Here is a 21,503-nt window from a genome sequence, read left to right as displayed (position 1 = left end):
ACAGCCTTTGCTCATGCAGATTTCCCAAATCATCTCCAACAGCTCCCCAGTGCACTGTAGATTCAATTTCAAATTGCCTTCCTGGGCTGCAATAAGCAGCAAGGACTTTCTTAAGGCATATCCTTATACAGTGCTACGCCTCCTTGCTTGCCTCCTCCTCTGCTCCTCCGGCTCAGCTCTAGAATTTACTGCCCCTCCAGGGCTAATAAAGCCCAAACTTGCTGATTTTGAGGCACAGAGTAAGTCTCATCTGTTTACTCAGACTTGGAATACCACAGGACAGCAAGACTGATTTATTCAGAAAGCTCTGCTTGAGGTGCTCTCGTCTCCACATTACTACTGGGGGTGCAGAATGTAAGAGAAACTGAGGGAGCTACACATGGGAGCATTTTATCCAGTAACACTGCAGAGCAGCACAGCTTCATTTTCACTTTTCTTGTTTATCTGAAATTTTCACTTCAACAGGTCTTTTATCCATTGGCAAAACCCATTTCAGACTACAGTTTTCACCTAATGGGGTGGCCTGCCCTAATCTTTGCCAGCTGCACCAACCTGTGCCTTTTTCCCCCCACCCCCGTGCATTTATCACCAGTCCTAGGAATGACCGGAGGACTCCTCTCAGTGGTGGCTGTGGCAAGGCCAGGGTGATGGCATGACTGCCGTCTCTGGCAGCAACACAATTTTTGACAGGCAGATGCCACTTCTAAGATATCTTCACTCCAGGAGAACAACTTCATGGCCATTTCACTATCTTCATAGCCTTAAAGCCAAAATCCTACACATCCAGGCAAGAAAGTAACAGACTTGGGGAAAAAAATGCACAACCTAACTGAGAGGTGAGAAAAGCCACAGGGAACAGTGGAATTCACTGCCACATGTGTTGCACAAGCCACAAGCATAAACAAGCTCCAAAAGTGACTGGACAAGCCTGGGGCACATGTCCCCTGTGCTGGCAGCTCCTGCAAGAGGGTTTTGGAGTAGCGCAGAGTCTGATCGTCCTCAACCCGCTTCTTGCGCCTCACTGACCACTATACATAGACAGCATTGCTTTCAGTTTAATCACCCAACTCTTGAAGACAAATTAATAAACACAGTTTGCAGAGGTGGAGCAGGCTAGTGCTGGAAGACAAGAAGCCAGGACCATTAACCCCCTGTGACACTGAAAAGGAAGGAATGTCTGCACCCATGGAAGATACATTGCTTTGCAGGAATGCAGTGAAATGCTTTAGGTCTCAGAGCAATTGCAGGGCACTGGAGGCAGAATTCCTGGGGTCTATTCTCACCCTCCAGCTAACTTGTTTTGTAACTCTGGAGACATTGCTCGAGTAAGACTATTTGTTTAACCCATGCTTAACTTGAGCTTTGCTACTACTTATAAATAAGTACCTCCCGGATGCTAAGCGCCTAATGAGGTGTGGTGTCCAATTACAGAAGAGACAGGGTTTCCATTTGGTACATAATTCTCACCAACATAGGAAGGGAAGCAAGGTTTGGAAAGACAAGAAGTATGTTTTACCAGATCAGGTGACAGCTGGGAAACAAAAGTAAATTCTTAAGTATGAGTGGTCACACTGGTCAGAACAAGATGCACCAAGCATGAACATGCGTGTTTTCCAGCTGCCTCAGCTGATCAAATAGGTGTTCTCTCGCCCTACAAACCTCTTACCCTCTGGCCCCTGTGGGAAACTCTTCACAGCTTACATAGAACTACTGCAAATAGCTTAGTTTCCCGCAATGCTGCTTCTTGCACAGTCTACAATGCTGCATGCTTGCCTACCACCAGTACTAGAACAGCATGCTTTTACAGAGGACATAAATGAAGATGTGTATTGACATAAACCAAACTGCAATAAAACATCTTTATACTTGCATTGCAGCAATGTGACTTTTTAATGTAAAATGCAGAGAGGGAATATTGAACACACACCCTCCCCCCCACGTGCGCACAACAAAACCATCAAGAGCCCAAAATGAACAGAAAGCTAAGTGGCAACCCACAGCTGAGGACAGTAAAGCACTGATCAATACTCAAGACACCTTGGCAGCACAGCCAGGGTACTTTGTAGCTTACTTCTTGCATCCCACCACCCCTTTCTGTCCCCCCAGCACATGCTTTATAACTCTGCAGAGGCAAAGCTTTCTCTAACAAGAATTACTCTTTTGATGATCAGTCTGATTGAATTAGGACATCCATATGTTGTTAGCTGATGGCTAACAAGATACAGGTGGTCTTTCATCACAAGGGTAATTGGTCTCTGCAGCAATGACTAATACAGCAAAGTTGTCCCAGTTGCCTTTGTTCCCTCCCTAATATTATTTCTTTCCAACTCTAATAAGCAGTATCACTGTCTTGTACAGTTACAGCAGGAATGGTTTGTCCAACACTGAGGATAGGAATGTACAGAAAACCGCAGGGGAAAAAAGCAAGGTAAGCAGAGGGAGACAGGGAGAAAAGAATAGATGCACAGTGCATCGTGCTCTTCTACCTGTTTGAACTCTTGAATTTCCGCTACTGCTTTGATCTGCTGCTTTTGGCCAGATCCTGCACCTTGTAACAGAGGCAGTCTTGTTTAGCTGCAGTCAAGTGCTCTGAGGTACCAAGTCGAAGAGCAACGTGACATGTTTTTAACATCCATCCGAGAAACTATTTAAATCCTCACATTTTAATTGATTAATGAAGGGCCAAATTTGGATAGCCTCCTCCAGACAAAATCCCTATTACTGAAATCAAAAGGGGACTTCGTGAGAGCAGACCTCCCTCTAAGGAAAAGCCAAATACCTCATTAGCAGCACAGTTAATGAAACGGCTGTACCTTGGCAAAAAGAAATCTGCAAAAAGAATTTCCAAGTGCTTTCAAAAGACCAAAGTTGAAGGAGCAATTTAGGGGCCAAACCCCAAACCTGGAGAAGGCAAAGCCAAAATGATTTGTCCAAAGCCAAGAGGAAAGCTCCCAGCTCAATAACCCTAGACCAGCCAAGCAGAGACCTTCTGCAGCCCTGCAGATCTTCTCCAGCAGCATGGGCGCTCCGAGCCTCCCCTTCCCCGCGCTGGACCGCAAAGTCTGCAGCATGCGGCGCTCCCCGTCCATGCTCTGGATGCATTGAGCTGCCAGAACCCACACCAGCAGCAGTTGGAGGGGATCTACCCATAGCGCAAAAAGCTCATCCCTTCCCAGAGTCCAGAGCCCTGCAGATTGCCTCCACACTGCCCACAAACATGCAAAAATATAAGGAGGTCAAAAAGCCTTACATTTATTCCCACGGTGAACCAAACACTACACATGAAAGGGCAACATCATTTTGCCCTGTTCTATTTTCAGCCAGAGCTTCTGGGATGCAGTTTGTGGCCAATTTCACCTTTCTCAAGCTCAGTTTACGTCCTTTACTCAGCATTTTCCTTGAGGCAGCAGAGCTGGTTTGGAAGACGCAGCTGACTGACAGCTGTGATGTGACAGGTTAGTCAGTGGGGAAACACCTTGGCACCAGCACAGCGGCGGCTTCCCCGCCAGAAGAGCGGACAGAGCTCCAAAATAAGTAGGCAGATCTTTAGTAGGTTAAATCCCAGCACCAGGCCCCTGCCAGATGAGAGGTTTCAGTTTGCTACTGATCCCGTGCACACACTGCCTTCCCCCCGAGTCCGTGTACCGCACCAGGGAAGGGTTCCCGCTCCACAGGCTCTTCTAATGGCTTATAAGGTGACCAGGCAGCACGTCAAGGAATTCTGTAGGTCTTTTGCAAGGTGCCCACCACTTGTGGCCACAGTTTTTCCTCCAGGCTGGTCCATCAGGGTAATCAGACACTTCTGGTTACTGAGACCGCGCCGATGTCTCCACAGCAGCTCTGCCTCACAGAACAGGTACTGTTGCACCATCTCACACCTTTGGCTCATGTCACAGCTGTTCCTCTGGTGCTAAACCATTAATTTTTAGTTACTCAGGTTCACACACTGAACCTGTCACATTGGTCAGGCACCTGTTGGCTATCTCATGCCAGTGACACATACAACCTTAAAGAAAGCCTCATCTAGGGCCCGATCTGCCGTCATTCCTTGATGTCCCTCACAGCCTCTGGGAAAAGCTTGGGTTTTCTCCCATTCCCCGGACCCCTGAAAGAGATCAGCTGCCTTTTGGCTGCTACGTCAGGCAGTGACCTGCACAGACCTGCCAAAGCAGTCATGATAAAAACGCAACTTAACAGCAGCTTTGGCAGCCGAGCGCTGCCAGGCCCCATGTATCAACAGGCCATTGCCTGGCCCATGTGTTTGTGCTGTGGCACTGCTTGGGACTTTGCAAAAGCAAACACTTTTAGTAGGTTACTCAGATAGCACTTATCTGGCACCCAAAAGGCGTGAACGTCAGGCAGGCCTGGCATCCAGCTCAAACCTGCAGCAGCCTCTCCAAAGGGCAAAAAAAAATTGATCAAGAAACTCACCCAGTGACAGAAGAGGCAGCCGTGAAAGAGTGAAAGCAGTAGCTTTTGTGAAAGGGTTTTGTGTTCTCCTATACACTCATATAAGCACCTTGTCCTGCAGACAACTGAGTAACAGCCAGCTGCAGGCGGGGAGGCGTAAAGCCGGGCTGGCCAGCTTTCCCTGCGGCTCACAACACAGCAGACATCACCAAGAGCGGCAGCAACAGGGGTCTGAAGCCCTGGTAGCATTGGGCAGGACGTGTGTGTCAGGATATACCATAGAGCAGTAACTATTTCCAACATATAATTATCTTTTAACCCTACTTCAGGTCACTAACATTTTTTTGCTGCAAGGTTGCAATGGTACAGCAAAATTTGTGAAAGCCATCTCTTGCTCACTTAGCTGAGGATGAGTGAGACAATTTCTAACAAGTCCTAAAATATCCTCCATACCAAATTCTTTTTTTCAGTAGGAGGAGGACACAAGCCTCAATATCGGAAAACAAGACTTTCACCACTGCTTTGAGGCCAATGCCCTGATTCATGTTGGCAAAGGGGCAGGTCCTGTGCCTTGTCCCACCCATGGGAAGGCACATGCCACACAAGGCTTCAAGCGTCCTCAGTGCCAGCCCATAAACTGGGACTAAAACACCTGGAGGCTCCTTATGTGCAATGAATTATGGAGTCTCAGTCGAACTCCCAGGAGAAGGGCCAAAGCTGACAGCACACGCCAGCTCGCTTCCACTTGCACCATCAAGGCGGTACAATACAGCCTTCAGCTCTTGACATGGGCAACTCAGCACCTTCCAATCTAGTTAATTTCATGAACCTTAGGACTAATACATAGCATCCTCTGCACGTCAGCAATTTAAATGACAAGGACACTACTTTTAAAAGGCTGCCCCAGGAATTATGTACCTCACTAGGCTCTCCCAGCTGATGATTGTTTTAAATACACTACAGAAAGAAACCAACACGCTGAAAAAATGAAGTAGTTTTTACAATACACCAGAGTCAGCAAATCCCAATTAAGCCAAAAATCAGCTGCAGAGTACACGGAGAGCACAGAGTAACATAGAAACAGCTCCCACCCTCAATATGCTCTCACACAAAGTCATTTGTGTTGGACTCGAGCTTTATTTACTCAACTCATGACAAAAAAAAGCTATTAGCAGGTTAAGGTAACTGGAGCAACTGCTGTAAAATAATGGAGCCCATAGCAATTATGACTTTGTGCATATATACATTTAATTGAATAAATACATCCATTCAACTACTGCCTTTCACAACTCAGCCCTCCTGCCTGCAGTGGGGAAGGTTATTCCCATTAATTGATTATCGTTACTGATCCAATACACCTTACACACTTGCTTGTTTCCATTTATTTTTCCAGGATATTACCACTAGCACTGTAAAAGGGGACGTGTGTAACCGAGCTGGGCCCGCTGACACACAGCAAATGAGAACACAGATCTCCCCCCAAAGGGGAATAATTACAAAAGGCTGCAGGTTATCAATGGATCAGTGGGTTCGACCAATGTAGTTAATACCGGCATATCCACATGCAGCCATGCAATTTAATCTGATCACAGTTAGTCCACAGGGAAGGCAACCCAGTGAATCTGATGCAAAGACATCTTTCAATAATGAACAGGCATCAACAGCCCTCACGCTGGCACCAGCACTCCTTTTAGCTTAGTGTTAATATCATGTCTTTCTCAACCCCTTAGAGACTGTGGCAGAAAGAAAAGGCTCTCCAAATCACCTGCAGGAGGATGCGTTAACTGAACAAAATTATTACAAAATTCCGTCCAGTCTTTAGGCTAAAAGTATTACATACCTATAAAACTGCATATACCAGCAAGCAGAAAAGCAATTCTCTGGAAAAGTGCTCGCACTCTGCAGGTGCGCGTGCCCACATGAAGGTGGACAAACTCACCAAGAAGCTTGTGGGCATCCAGTGGGCACACAGAAGAAATACAACACACAGGAAGTCTGCTAAGATTCACTATAAAAGACCTAGTAGAAGCAGGCTTTAAAAGGAAAAGGTGTAAGGAAAGCAAGGCTGGCAGAGCCTTAAGTGGTTATCTCAGAGAAGCATGTTCCAGCAAGAAGGGCTAATGTGAATGAAGTGCCCATGTTGTTTGCAGACCGCAAATGAGCACACAGGAAGGAGTACAGCCAAGTGGGAAAGGCTGTGAGGAGTGAAAGGGATAAGCAGCCAGGATGGGCAGCTGTACAGACCTCTCAAGCAGGTCCTAAAGACATTCCAATCAATACGCATCAACAGAGGGCCTCAAGAGGCCGGTGATATGACCTGTATGCTATAAACAGTTATTCTACTTGCTGTGGTTTAGAAATGTAGGTTCAAACACACACTTCAAGAAATTTGAGAAATTTGGAAAGGGTAAGACTGAGCAAAATGCATTCATCCCCTGCACAAGAGACTTTTCCACAGAGGCAAAACTAGTAAGCAGCTACTGGAAACCTAAGTGAACTTCTTGACAGGAAAAAAAGAAAAAAAAAATAATCACAGAACGTAAAAAATATTGTACAGAATTGTGAAGGGACAGAAACAATGCCCATCTCAACACATTTTTGTGGGTAGCCAGGGTCCTCACTAGCTTTATGCAGAACCTATCATGCTGTAGATATCAAGCTATATAAAGAAGATAATAGATTTCCAGCCTGAAAGCCAAACATCTGCAAAATTTGCTCTTTCAGCTCCAAAATAATCACGTTTCACAGAATTATGTGGTGTCTGCCCCAAGAAACAGAATTCTGAAAGGTTCAAAAAAAGGGAGACATCTGTTATTATGAAAGGTGCTGTCTGACTGCCCATTCTACAGTTCTTGTAAGTTACATACAAAAACACTGGTTAGACGATGGGAGTACATCCTATGGAAGGCTTGGGTTTTCAATTCTCTGATCTCTATGGCTTTTTCTTTAATGGCACTGAACACGTTTCCGCTTTTGTTTATAAACTCAGAAAGCCCCTTTTTTATTTTCTTTTGTTTTAAAATTATTTATGATGTATATTAGGGTTCATCAATATCAGACAACACAGTAGATGAATAGTTTCAAAATTCACAGCAACTGCTTAGCTTACCAATATGAGCCTCCTAATATAAAACCAAGTACTATTTCTTTGTATCACCACATACAAAACGTTGACTCAAACTCTGATGATTTCAGCATCTTATGCGAGTAATTGCTATTAACTCACCGCCATAGATACTAACTCTCACATTTAATTCTTGTCAGTCAAGAAAAATGTTTCTGCTTCTCCAAAAACACAATGGCTGCTGTCATTTTGACTGACATAAGCTACCATAAGTGATTTTTCAAACGGACAAATTTACCTCTAGAGACAGCAAGAGTTCAACTAGGGCATGCTTGTCTTCCTCTGCAGCAAATCTTGAGTTGGTGCTTCAAGCAAGCAAGAAAGCACCAGAAGCGAGCATGAGCATTTCTGTGTGACTGTCATTGCAAAATAAAAAGTGGTTCCACACATTCAATGCAAAATAACTCCACGCTGCTGCAAAGTTCAAAGTCAGCAGTGACAACGCAGGGTCCTGCCCCCCTTACTGGGTTAGTCCTCTGGGCAGATGTGGAACGAGAACACCGTCCTGTTGATTTCTCCTCTTATACCAAGGGTAGCAGCTGGAACAACCATATGATAAACCAAAATACACACAAAAAAAGGCCAGACAGAAGCCTGGGAGATGAGACAGAAGAAAGAAGCTGAACAGGCACATTCATAAGTGCTGAATTTTCTATTTTTCCATTCCTCCACTCTGTCGCAAAGCAGGCCAAAAACAGCTCTATGCCCCTGAGATCATAACGTTCAGGCACACCTTTGCAGCACCACCAGTAACTCAGGAGCACTCACTACTCCTCATCGCTTACTCCTTGCCTCGAGACTCGCCACTTCTTGAATTTCCTTGAAGTCATTCTTCACATTACAGCAGTTTCTGCAAGTCAGCAAAGAGTCTGAACCAGTGGGTCCTGAACGTGTGGGGTGCGTGTCCGTGACATTAGACACAGACACAGCTTCAGCAAACTTCAAGAGATTCTCCGACACATTAAAGATCAACACTGCATTCTTCTGAACGAGACGCACAATCTTGCACTGCTCCCTCCAACATCAATACCAATTTCCTCCATCAACAGGAGACAGAATAATAGCAACTTCCTGTATATAATGCAGCCCTTAATTGTCCCAGATAAAATACTGGGGGTATTTGATCCCAGTCCCAGAGGCTATTCATTCTGCTCTATAGGTAACCACGTCCTAGGCAAGATGCAACAACTTTTATCAGCAAATGTTAAATGTTGCAGGAAGCCCAGAGGTGCGTATGGAGACTGCTAATAACATTAATCTACCACATCACTGCACTGGCTCTAACTGTACATGCAAACCACTGCTGAGAGCCATGTGGGTACTCCAGTGACCAGAAAACACTCACAAGCTCTTGCTCATTGAAAGGCAGCAAATCCATACCACCACTGTCAGATCAGGTTTTTCCCCCCTCTGTATCAGCTCCATGACACCTCTGATCCCCCTCCTAATGACAAAGTCTTCATTGATTTCAACTGAACTCAACGAGCCCTAGCAGAAAATGAACTAAAGAAAAGACAGAAATGTCAAGTGAGTCATTAGCGGGTAGAGAAAAGAACTGTGCAGTAAGTAGTCTTCAACATACTTTTCCTCCTTTAAAATAAATGATGCCACAAATTGGGGGAATCCTTTGACATTAGCGAAGCTGCAGCGATAACAAGCCCCGCACAGCCTGCACGAGCGCGGGATTTCTCCACTCAAAGGGTTTACTTATGCCAAATGCCAATAAATACACAGGTAGAATTAACCTGCTTGTTTGGAAACCTCTAGATGGGAGTCCAGATCTCAAATACAAGAGCAGGCCCAAGCAGAAAGAAGCAAGCAAACCAGCACCAAAACAGAAGATTTTTCCCAATTTCAAACAGCTAAAAAAATTCCTTTATCTTTTAATCTTCTGGCTGCTATTGCCAACGTTACATCCTTTGTGTTGTGCAGGCGCTCGGATGCTGAAATGGGAGGAGAATGTATTTCCCATTATTAGCAGGAGCAGGCATGGTCCTGCTATCTTTCTAACTCTGTTACGGCACAAATGTGTTTTCTTTTGAACATCCTCTGGTGGGTACTTCCATGCATGCATCTTTTTTATTTGATTTGCCCTCTGTTACCACAACACAGGCCTTTTTCCTGGGGCTGGTTACTACAGCAACAGAATCTGTTTGAGTTTGGTAGCAACACATCACAGGCATCAAAGTATCTGCTTTTAGCTCAAAAAACATGAAGCTACGTGGCAGCAGCCCATGCCCAGAGATATCTTCCCGTAATATCTCACCCCTGTCTCTCTAATTACGAAACTCTATGAATCCCCACCTCCCTGGCAGAGCACAAGCCTGGGCAACCTCTGCCTTCAAAGGATACACAGAGATGCACTGCCCACCACCTCCTGTGCGACTGTCACTGCAGAGAAGCCACAACGAGCCGGATTTGATGGACTTCATGGCCAGAAATATATATTATATTCCACAGATGCTATTACTTGCACTAGTGGTTAAAGCCAAAGTTTCGCTTTCAGTTCCATATGGTATCACATCTCCATTCTTCTGAACACACATATTAGTACTAATACAAAAAGAAGAAGGGTTGGGGGGGACGTTCTTTTGGTTTTTGGGGGGGTTCGTTTGTCTGGGTGGTTTTTTGTTTGGGTTTTTTTTTTTTCCTTTTTTTTTAAAAAAAAAACCTAGAGGAGTCTTCCTGTATTGTCATTTCACTGCAGAGAGACTGTATTAGATATTATACTAACTCTGAACTCTTGTACAACTCGGAAGGAAAGAAACGTTGGTGCACAGAGTTATTTCTAGCTAATTCACTGCCTTGGGACACAAGAGGGGTTTTATGGCAGCAGGTGAACAATTACAAGTACTTAGCTGTCAGATGAGAGACTGTTTCTTTCCCCCCAGCTACAATAGAGCCCAAATGCAGCATATATGTCCTCGACATTAGCAATATACTAAAGACAGCATGGACTGGTCAATCTGATAATTTCTCAGCCACAGCCAGCCATGATGGAAAGTTCAGCCAGACTATTACCACTGCCATTAATTAGTTTATATCCTGAGAGAATAACCTATGCCAGATTTGCTCCTAATTTAAACTGAGGGAACATACCCAAAACCATTTTATCCGGTCACACACAGCGTAGCCCCTACTGAGTGAGCATGCTATTATGAGAAAGCAAACTGTTACAAATATAGCACAGCGACAGTATACACTCTGCAGTTATTTCCTCTGCAAAACAGAGGAGAACGAAGTGGGTAAGCTGCTCAGCCAGCTTTCTGCTAAGGCCACTGAAAATTGCATTGATGACATCAACAAAAATAATCAGTTAAAGACAAATCTGAGCACATAATTCTCAAACAACATTTTAAACTGACGAATTTGACCTCCTTTCAAGTATTCCCAAACCTGAGAAGATATGTACATTCCCACCAGCTTCTTCTCCATTTATATTCATTCTCAGAATATATTTTTTTCCAGTAATTTTATCCTGTTTTCTTTTATTTTTACTAGCCAAATCGACCGCAGGTTGATGTAAGAATTGATCATCCCATATCTGAAAACCTCCTTGTGATGGATAGGCTGGGACAGGGCAGATATTAAACTCCATTGTTGGTATGGCTGATTGGTCAAGCGTGCATACACATGCACTCTTCTGCAACCCATAATTCATACGCAGAGGTTCAGATTATGGTTTTCATAGCTAAAGCCAGTAAAGCAAACAACCCCAAAATACTTGGGTTGTTTATTTAAACTCTATATGTGGAAAGGAACATAGTTAGGAGCATATGCCTGAAGGAAAAATAATGAAACAGCATATAGTAAGCAGAAATCATCTTCTGGCAGTATTTTCCCAGCTACAGTTGAACTGCCAACTTTAAAGAAGTTATTTTAGCATACAAGATCAATGTATCTCAGAAGCAAAAAGAATCACTCTCCCTAATCCTCCTCTCACGCACCCTCCTCAATCCTGTTCTCAGACATGAAGCATTGCTTAAAAATGCCCATGGAACAGACTGAGAGAAGTTGCTGCTTCTCTATATAGTTACTTATAATAGATAATCTTAGAATCACTCTTAATTCCAGCTCATCATTTATGGTGTTGGCAAAGTTGATCCAGTGAATTTAGTCTCATTATTCACATTCAGGTACTACAGTATCTTGTATTTTATATATCATCCTGCTTTATCCAGTGGATCCCTCATAAGCACTTACAGGACCAAATGAAGGTGAATAATGATCCAAGGACAAAGCTAAATGCTGAGATACTATGACTTTATGACCAGTACAGGAAAACACGGACACACTTTGAATATGCAGAAGAACCTCTTTAAGTAAAGTAGCAATACATCTAGGAATGCCATGGCATGCTGTGTAGTTAGTCTTTCCAACAGGCCTATGCGCTATCCCAATACACCGTTCCTAAAGTCGGCAGGACTGTTCAGGTTTGTTGTCTGTGGTCTTGCCCCAGCTGCCTTCCGTCACGCTTGGGAACTTGATAAAAATGTCTTCACAGAAAAACCCAAAGCCTAAACAATAACAAAAAACCACACCACACCAAACAAACCACCCCAAACAGGAATGGGATCATCGACTCGGTTGGAAGTCACATCAAGACAGGGATGATGGAACGAGTGCACAGAGTTTTGGCTACTAGAAACTATACTAACAAGTGCAGAAGGATCACGTTAATGGTAGCACACACTTCACTGATTAACTGCATTGGAGCCATTTATCTAGTGACAAGTCCTGCAGAAAGAGGAATAAGCCAAGATACTAAGTTTTTTCAGAGAACAACTTCACCCACAACATCCTCTTTAAACCTGCTGGAGAGGGTACTACTGCTGAAACCCATGAGCGCTTTACCCCAATAACAGAGATGTTTCATTGGGTAACGGAAACTAAATTTCATATCTTCACCATCTGGAATAATTTTGCAATGTGATCATCAGAATCATGAGCCCTACTTCAGGCTCACCATATCTCAAAATAGACCTCGCCGGCTTCCGCATCCCATTCCATTACAGGGATCACATTATCCAGGGTCCTGCCACAGCATGCTGGGTCACAGCACCTACTCCATAACAGGCACTTCCTTGCTAAAATGTGATGGTGGCAGTGACGTGTGTCTCCTCTCAGTCTCCTTATGCTGCAGTGATCACTCAGACACAGACAAATGCATTGGAACAGGAAGGGATCTAAGGTATCTTGGGGGGAAAAAAAAGACCCAAACCGTCATCACATATGCCACTCGGAAATTCTTCAGCTAAAACTCAACCATAAGCCACCAATATTAGAATTCAAAGCAATCTGGGCAAACACAATAGGAGTGAGCAGTAATAATCATCATGGCTGTCAACCTTTACCATTGCTACAATATAAGCAAAATGTCACTGTGTTTCCCTGCTGCTTACAACTGCTTGGCGCAGAGACCCATGCCAAGTCACCTTCACGTGCATAGCAGCACATGGAGAAGACACCTCAAGGCATCCCTTCCGCTGGCATCAAACAGAAAACAAGAGCGAGATGCCCGGAAAGCCTTCAGTGAGAAGTTCAGAGAGCCTTACCTATGTACAGGGAGGAGTCTTTCCGCCTCACATGGTCATCAATGTAGGAAACTCCCAGGGGCTGGACAGGGGTAGCACCAATGCCCAGGAGGACCTGTGCTCCAATAAGCAGCAAGTACATCATGTTGGTAGCAGTCCTATTCCTGCAGATAAGGTCTGGGTCTGGTCCCTCATCACTGGTGGACCCGTTGGCAGCACACACATCCCTCCCTTCAGCCCCCCAGCGTATTTCTCCTGATTCATATTCGTACTGGTGGGTCAGAAATTCAGGCAACGCGGAAAGGAGGGCACCCAAGGCCATGACTATCCCTCCACATCCTATCAAGCGTGGCCGGTGTCCTCGGGCTCCGAAGTAGCTCACGAAGAGGATGAGGGCCAGGTTGCCAATCTCAAAGCTGCTGGCAATGACGCCCACGTCAGCGCTCTGAAGGTTGAATCGCCGCTCCAAGGTGGTTAAAACACTCACCTACAACAGAGAAATCCAGAGAAAATTACTGAAAGGGAATACCACCTGCCTCTGTCCTCCCCCTACATCCTGCTAAAGCATGAGGTTCCTTGACTTTCTCTTGGAGTCAAAAACATACACATCAAGGACATCCAAATCACAGTATAGTAGGAGTGGACCTCCAAGCATGATCTGACTATTCAAATACAGCCACATCAGAAGGTCCTAATACCAAGTGACATTTCACAGACTACCACCTGTCTGAGCCCATGCTCACTTCCAAACTCCTGCGTACATCAACGTATATTTTAGGCGCCTGCCGAGACCAACGACTCCATGACTGGTTAGCTTCTCTTTGGGCTCCCTTTCTATTTGAACACACAGCCTTCACGTTGCAAACACTGTCCCAGAGAACCAAGGCACAGACCACATCAAGCCTCACATCATGCTCGGCACCCAGTCCTTCTCTTGCAATGAGTCGCAGTTAGTGAGAAGCAGAAAACCTTGAGGATACTTGGCTCACAAGCCAGCACAAGGCCATCAAGTCAGTCAGAGACAGCGATGCACAAACAGGCAATTTGGTCAGCATAGAAGGCTTCTATTAAAGTATATAAATAAAATGCTGATCAAAGGGTATAAACTGTTTGTGAATTAGTTAATGACTGGGATTGTCACTTACAGAATATTTTTGAGACGACAGGCCAATTAAGGTTTACACAGAAGATTTAAATCCACCACGAAGAAGGGAAGATTTAACAAATAGTGGTTATTTAACACTTAGAAGACAGAAGCACATGAATAGTCTTCAAATATTTAACACTGCTGTGAAAAGGAATGACCTGTTCTTTGTATTCAAAATGGGCAGGACAAGAAGTGACACGTTTAAACTGCAGCAGAGATGATTCAGGTTAAATACAAGGTGGGGGAAAACCAGACTTTTACTGGTAAAGATTGTGAAGCACTGAAATATGCTGCCTGAAGAAGCTGCAGAGGTCTGTAAAAGAGCATAGACCAGCACCTGACAGGAAAGACACAGGTATGACAGATCTTGCTACAGGGCAGGAAAACAAACCAGATCATCTCTTGAGACTTCTCCCAGTCTTGATTACATGGTGCAATGAAACACAACGTGGGTTTTCTGCAACAGTCATAGCATTGATCAGAGTATGAAGATGAAACCTTAGGTACCTCACTTGATGTCATCCATGCTCAAGGGAGAAAACTCAGCACACACTTATGTCTATAGCAGTGTCCCCTTATACGGGAAAAAAATAACAAAAGAAATCTTGAACATGTCACAGAAATGCCAGAAACTTTTACCTTGGATAAAAGACTATCTTGTCTTTCAGACTGCAAAAGATGAAGATATTTAAAGTTGTCCTAAAACAGGCAGGTTTCTCTATTCAAAAAAAAACCATGCTAAAGACCTCAGAGCAGAACGTAGCCCCTGGATAGAATAAAAATAGCCTCCCACCAGAGGCACTGGAAATCTTTGCTGATAAACCTCACAAAGCAGGAGCCAGTCTGACCGACTTTAAAGTATTCTGACAGCAGCTCTTCTCCGGGGGCAGTTAGCCTCTCTTAGGGTACACCAGGGCACAGTTGGACAAAGACATCCCCATCAGCAACAAAATGCAAAACTGGGAACAACCCACTTCTGCTGCTTTGCACAAGCAAAAGCTCAAACCTGACCCTGATAAGTGTCCAAGTCAGATCTCCAAACTGGACTAGTTTATTGATTTCTAAAAATTCAGCCTTCATCCCATATAGGCAGTTATCATTTTATACTGCCACTGTAATCCTCCCCCACTAAAGAGCCAAGAACCAAGCAAGGAAAAAAAAAAAACCCAACCCCTACAAACCAAACCCTATGACTGAAGACAACGCAATAGCAATAATTCTTCCCCATGCCAAAGATGCACATGTCTGAGAGAAAGGAGATGGCCACTTCATCTGAAGCACTGGGTGCAGGTACCTGTTGGGATGAAACGCCTCTGTGATTCACCAGGGAAAACGATGTCCTCTTGCGCGAGGGCACAGCATGGCCATGGTGCGATACAGACAACATCCCATTGCCCCAGGCAGCCCCACCAGACACTCACGCGACAGAGCTACACTTACCATCCACAACACAGGACTGGTTTTATTGCAAGGCGTGATCTAACAGGGCTGGTGCAGTCAGACTGGTAGGACTCAGAGTTCAACACCACACAGCAAACACCAGCAAACTCTAAGTGATGCAAAGCCCCTGCTATGGGAGCCCTCCTCCATGCTATCACCTCCAGCACATCCCCAGAGGAACTCGGCTATCGTTGAGGTCCCACGAACACCAGTTTTGGCAGAACGGGGAATCCCTCCAAGATGAGTATGTAACTCAGAGTGCAAAATCATATCTATTGTGCTCATTTCTGAGCTGTACCTAGATTGGAAACTCATAATTACTCATTACAGCTGTGTAAACTGAGTCATAGAGAGCCAAATATTAATGAGACAAGTACAGTCAACGAAATTAGTTTGTGATGGAATAATTTAGGCTGGGAGATTGAAAGCCAACAGAAGTGATTTCCCAAGGCCAACTGGCTTTTGAAGCCTCTCCCACATTTCGACCTGGCTGCCAAATTTTAGGGTTTTATCATACATATATACAAGTGGCTAAAAAGCAGGATGGTATTTAGAAATACTTGGGTTTCTAGTAAAGGTGTAAACCCTTGGGTTACAAGGGTCAGATTTTGGACAGCTGGATTTCAGATAAAAAACTGCACCATTTCTAAGTGAAATTCACAGTGACAGGGACAGTAAGCTGGTGATGAACCCAGGAACTAAAACCAGAAGTCCCAATTCTCATTCTGCTCTTATTGCAGTGGGACTTCTGTTGTTCCTTTCTTTTTTACAAAAGCTAAACTACTCACAATAGGGAAACTGAGGCTCACCATCCCCTAACAGTTTCTTGCTTTGCTCTGGTGAAGAGACTGAAAGAAAAGGAGGAGGAAGACCACACAAAACAAACTCCAACCCTCCTGATAAAAGCTGGCAGGAGTTCTCCTTATTCCTCTGTCTGGACCACACTGAGTTTCCCAGCCTTAAGCTTCTGGCTGTAGCACTGCCACCCAGTGCTGCCTACCCGCCCTGCCTTTATTAAGGGGGGCATGAGATGCGGGGAGTGGGGGGGGAAGGGGAGGGCACAGTGAGAGAACGAAACCATCACATCAGCCTTGAGCATCCAGAGGAAAACAGCATCCAAGTACAAAGCACTGAGACCAGCACCAGCACAGTAGCCTCCAAACACTGACAGTCATGGGGTGGGGAGGAAATATCCCAAAATAAAAATAGGTCTGGGAAATAAACTGTCAACATGCAGATTTTTAGGCAGAGAACACCAGAAGCACAACTGCATTACATCCAGGGTGGCTGCAGACCAGACAGCACAGCCCGAATTCTTGTTTTGACATTGGCTGTGACCTTAAACACACAGGCCGACTACAAAATCGGCATTAGTACAGCAGAGATGCTACCTGCATTTATGCAAAACAAACCTCTGCCCATGGCTAGAATCATTCTCCCACCCTCCTCTACACCCCACCTTTATGAGGCTTCCTGCATATAAGGTGTAACCTGACTAAATACTTGCAGTTTGCATGTGGGATGCTTCCCATGTCCTTGTAACTGTTAGATAAAAGAGCACTGTACTGCCCATATTTCCTTTCACAAGCCTGCTCCCCAGCAGATAAGCCATCACCACTGCTAGACACTAGCTCTATTTATCAAGAGTTACATAAAATGTTGCAAAAGACACGACAGGTCCCTGTAAAATACTGACATCATGTGAAAAGGCTGCAAGGATTATAAAGAGTCCCTGTGTGCTGAGACCAGGTTGAGCATTCAAGAGTGCAGCCCACATGGATGTTGGTTTAACAGCAGGGATGCGGGGAATGGAGTGGTGCGGCAGCACAGCGGCTTCAGATGGACAACCTCCTGCTAAAACACAGTGGGAAACACCAGGAGCCCACGTTATTAGCTGTGAAGCTGCTATTTCCCGGCCCCTGTCAATTTACACAGCTGTTTTGCCAGGGCTGGAAAGAATAGATTAAGAGGAAATTCAGTTAAAAAAAGCTTCTAACCTAAGATGAAAACAGTTACCAGGAAGCTATTACAACATCCAGTAAAATTCATGCAGACAAGATACATGAGAGACATGCAGTTTGACTCCAAGAAGTTAGTGGTGTGAAACCACCCAAGGACCAGAGAAGGCAAGAGAGGACAGAGGTAGAGGCTGCATTGTAATCGTGGCAAATGAAAGTGCCCACGATGCTGGGAACAGCACCGATGCTACAGCTTTTTATGGGTATGCAGCTACGCTGAAGACAGCTCTACCTTGCCTGCTACTCGTATGTCCTCACGTTTGTCCTGCAGATCAGCCCTTACCAGGTCATTGAGGCTCTGACCAGCAAAATACTTCAGCTGCAGCACTGCACGCAGCCCTCAATTGTGCCAACCTCGTTGTCTTTCCATGTCTCAAGGCCTCCACCACCCCCTTTGAGAGGAGGTGCCTTTCTGTCTCTAACTGCATCTTCTGTCCCCAGTGGGATTCCCATTTCACTCACTCCAGACACCTCCCCACCCAGTTTTTAAGAGCAGCTCCACCAAGATTTAGCTACGGCATTAGAGAGATCATCAGGACCATGCGGCTGTTGTTACTCCATAAGTTCATGCTCCTCCAGACTAAGTCTACACCAGATAGTCAACTGGACCACCGTAAACTAAATCAGATTGAGCCATCTGCGTACCTTGCTCCTGCAGAAAGCAGGCTCGGGAACTAGAAAGATCATGTAACCCAGCCCTCTGCTTTTCTGTGAACACACTGCCTAACATACAATAACAAGAAGTAATTAAAACTTATACCATGCTTGCACTATCTCCTCTTCTTACAGAGCCATAGAAGTCTGCACACATGCGTTTGTCTCGGGTGATTTCAAAGACTAACCTCAAAAGGACCTGGGCTAAAGGGGCCTCCTAAGTCCACCTTAAAACACTCTGCAATGATTGCAAAAGGAAAATGATCTCATATAACGCACAGTGAAAAATGACCCACATTAAAAAAAAAAAAAATTAAATCAGTCACCACCTCAAAATTTTCCACCAAAGCAACTTATATTGCAACCCCTATAACTAAATTCAAGGAAGCTTTTGCCATGCCATTCTGGACTTATTTCAAAAACACATGCTCACATTCATCATTCCTGTCTGTCCCAGTTCTATAGATCTTGGCATTCTGAACCAAGGTAAATTTGTTCTCTCTATAGGCTGTTTATTTTATATTAATGCTCAGCAAAAATGCAATCCACAAACCTGCTTCACACTATTGCCCCACTTTATCACTAAGAAATGAACTGAAGGCTGGGAGCACCACTATGGAGTAGAGACACAGTACATTGAAAATGAATATCATATTGTTCGTATCTCCAATCATCAACTCATATTCACCCACAGAGTCTACAGATAAGTTCATTGCATTAATAATACAGGGTATATATAGAAAACACATTGACTTTATGCCTGAAGGGCCTTTTTAAAAGGCTTCTTTTTAATGTAAAATATATTTTCTCAGTTATGTGGTAAGAGATCGGACTTGAAGAGACATGTCTGCAGTGCTACAGGGTGTAAAATAATTGCCTGGCAACTATGTTCCCAAAGGAAAACAAACTCGAACCATCTCCCACAGTCTCCATTACAGAGCTGGGAAACACAAGATTCCTCAAAGAGCCAAAGCGACCATCCCAGAAACAAAGCCTCTGCTTCCAAGTGCCTCCATCCCCTTTCTTCAGATGTCACCTCATCCTCTCTTCCAGCAGCCACGAGGGACAGGGCAAAGGGCATCCCACAGTTGGAAGCAAGCTCTCCTCCCCGTAGAGCTGGTACCCATGGGTTCAGTCCCCCTTGCCACCCGCCCTCCCAGCCGACAGCACAGCCACCAGGCTCAGGCTTCAAGCCCAAAGGAAAGACGCTGATCCTCTGCTCTGATGTTTTTCTGCTCTGCAATTCCAGCATGGACATGATCACTTGTGGTTGAGCCCAATTTCTTTAAATGAAGACAATTCCCTTGGCATTTTGCCCACTCCCTCCCTACCGGATGGCTGGGAGGAAGGCAACAAGCTTAATACCCTTCGCCCAGCCCCAGGCATCAGCATTCCTTGCTGCTCCCCACCCCACTGAAATAGTGAGGGCATCAGGGCCTCCCATCTCAAGCTGCTGATCATTTGTTTCAACACCATTCCCGGTCCAATAAAGTCAGTGGAAACTTAAAAGATGTTCTCACTGCATATGCCGACACCCGTGCTGGCTTTGGGCACACGAACATAAGGGAAAGCAAAAAAAAGGGTGGCGATATGAACACACCCAATCTGGCTCTGCTCAAGGTCTGGAAATCATCTCTGCACAGAAATTTGCATTCACATGACAGGGATAATAGACGCTGCAGCTGAACCACTGCTGAGAAGTAGGGTGTTATTAGCTTGGCTGTTGCTGCATGTGTCTATGCTGTTTCTAGGACAGCACTGGAAAATCTGCAAGTTACTGTACTGGTGCCACAAGGAGTTTGCAGCTCAAATCTATGCCTCACTGGTGTGAAAAATTCATTTTATATTCTAGTGACCAGCTCTAAGATTACTGACACGGTCCACATTAAGCACACATTCAAGGTCAGGATTTTCAGGGGCTGGAATAGAAAGGGTATTATGCCGTGCAGCAAGAGAAACAGCGCACCACACTCCTGGTCAAGGCAAGACACGTATTTTTGGCAACCCCTCCTCTCTGGCACCATGCAGAAAACTTTTCTGCCATCTCTTGTACACCACTGTGCATCTCCTCCCCACATTTCAGTAGTCGCCTGTCACGGCTTCACAGTCGCATCCTGTGCCACTTGCCCTCAGCCAGCACAGGACACAAAGCAAGTGTACCTGGGTTATGCAGCTATGCCACAAACACAGCAATGCTTTATACTGTTGCACATTGCGAAGAGAGCGAAGAGCAGCCGGCTCCCACAGAAGATATCCTGTTTGGTCAGGAGTTGATACACCAGTGCAAAGCCACAGTTTGTTTCAAAACAGCTTAAAACAGAAAGAAGTCACGTGCCTCTCAAAGTGTATTTTCCTCTACTCTAGTGAAACTGGGATCCATACTGATCAATATGCAACATAAAAACCTAACCTCTGATCCAGGCAAATCCAGGCACTTCAGCAATGCAGCTGAGCTGCTGGTATCTTCCCCATTTACCTCCTAAGGATCCTGCGTGGGACACAAGGGACTGACCCCCTTTCCCTGCCTCCCCTGAGGAAGAGAAGGAGCACTGCCCCATTTAGAGAGGTGTGAACAAAAAGATCATCAGGGGTGTTATTTGCAACCTACCCCCTCACATCCATCATGGAAAGTTAGAGTGAGTCACCGACAGCTCAAAATAGACCCAGGTACAGAGCACCAGGCCACACCGAGCTCCCTAGCAAAACTTGAAAGGCTTTTTCTGTTGCTCTGAAACAGATGCGCACCATGGCTGAGACCTGCATTTTTTTAACCTTTTGAAATCCCAACCTCCAGTGATATTATCACAACCGCAGACTGAGTGTCCACACAAACTTTCTAACTCCGAGTCTGCTGTTTGAGATTCACCTCACTGTCCAAAGGTAGGTGATACTTTAGTCTCTGACAAGGTATCTACATAAATATACCCAGTGCCAGAATCCATTTGTAGCCATTACTGCTCTTTAGTAGCACACATACAACAAAGCAGGTGGATATTTGAACCCTTATTTATTTTTAAATGTTATGTCATTTTCACTGGCAGCAAAATAATGCATCATAAGCATGCAAAGAAGCACAAACCTCAACCCTGTAACTGCATTTTTGTGCGCTTTAAAAACCGTAGCACAGAGCAGTGCTGCCGGCACATTTCAAACCCGGAGGATGAAGAATTCCATAT

The 21,503-nt window shown here is 44.9% G+C and overlaps 1 protein-coding gene across 1 annotated transcript in view; it reads right to left on the bottom strand.

Annotated features, from left to right (window-relative positions):
• The window catches only part of SLCO3A1 (solute carrier organic anion transporter family member 3A1), a 149,566-nt gene that overhangs the window by 111,440 nt on the left and 16,623 nt on the right, over positions 1-21,503 (bottom strand). Inside the window, exon 2 of the mRNA XM_075100617.1 lies at positions 13,090-13,555. Coding sequence (XP_074956718.1) covers positions 13,090-13,555 — 466 coding nt within the window. The remainder of the gene's footprint in view (positions 1-13,089; positions 13,556-21,503) is intronic.

This window comes from Phalacrocorax aristotelis, chromosome 7 (assembly GCF_949628215.1).
Source record: "Phalacrocorax aristotelis chromosome 7, bGulAri2.1, whole genome shotgun sequence".
Taxonomy (NCBI): domain Eukaryota; kingdom Metazoa; phylum Chordata; class Aves; order Suliformes; family Phalacrocoracidae; genus Phalacrocorax; species Phalacrocorax aristotelis.
Note: the sequence above shows the minus strand (reverse complement) of the source record. Positions and strands in the feature narration are given on the sequence as shown.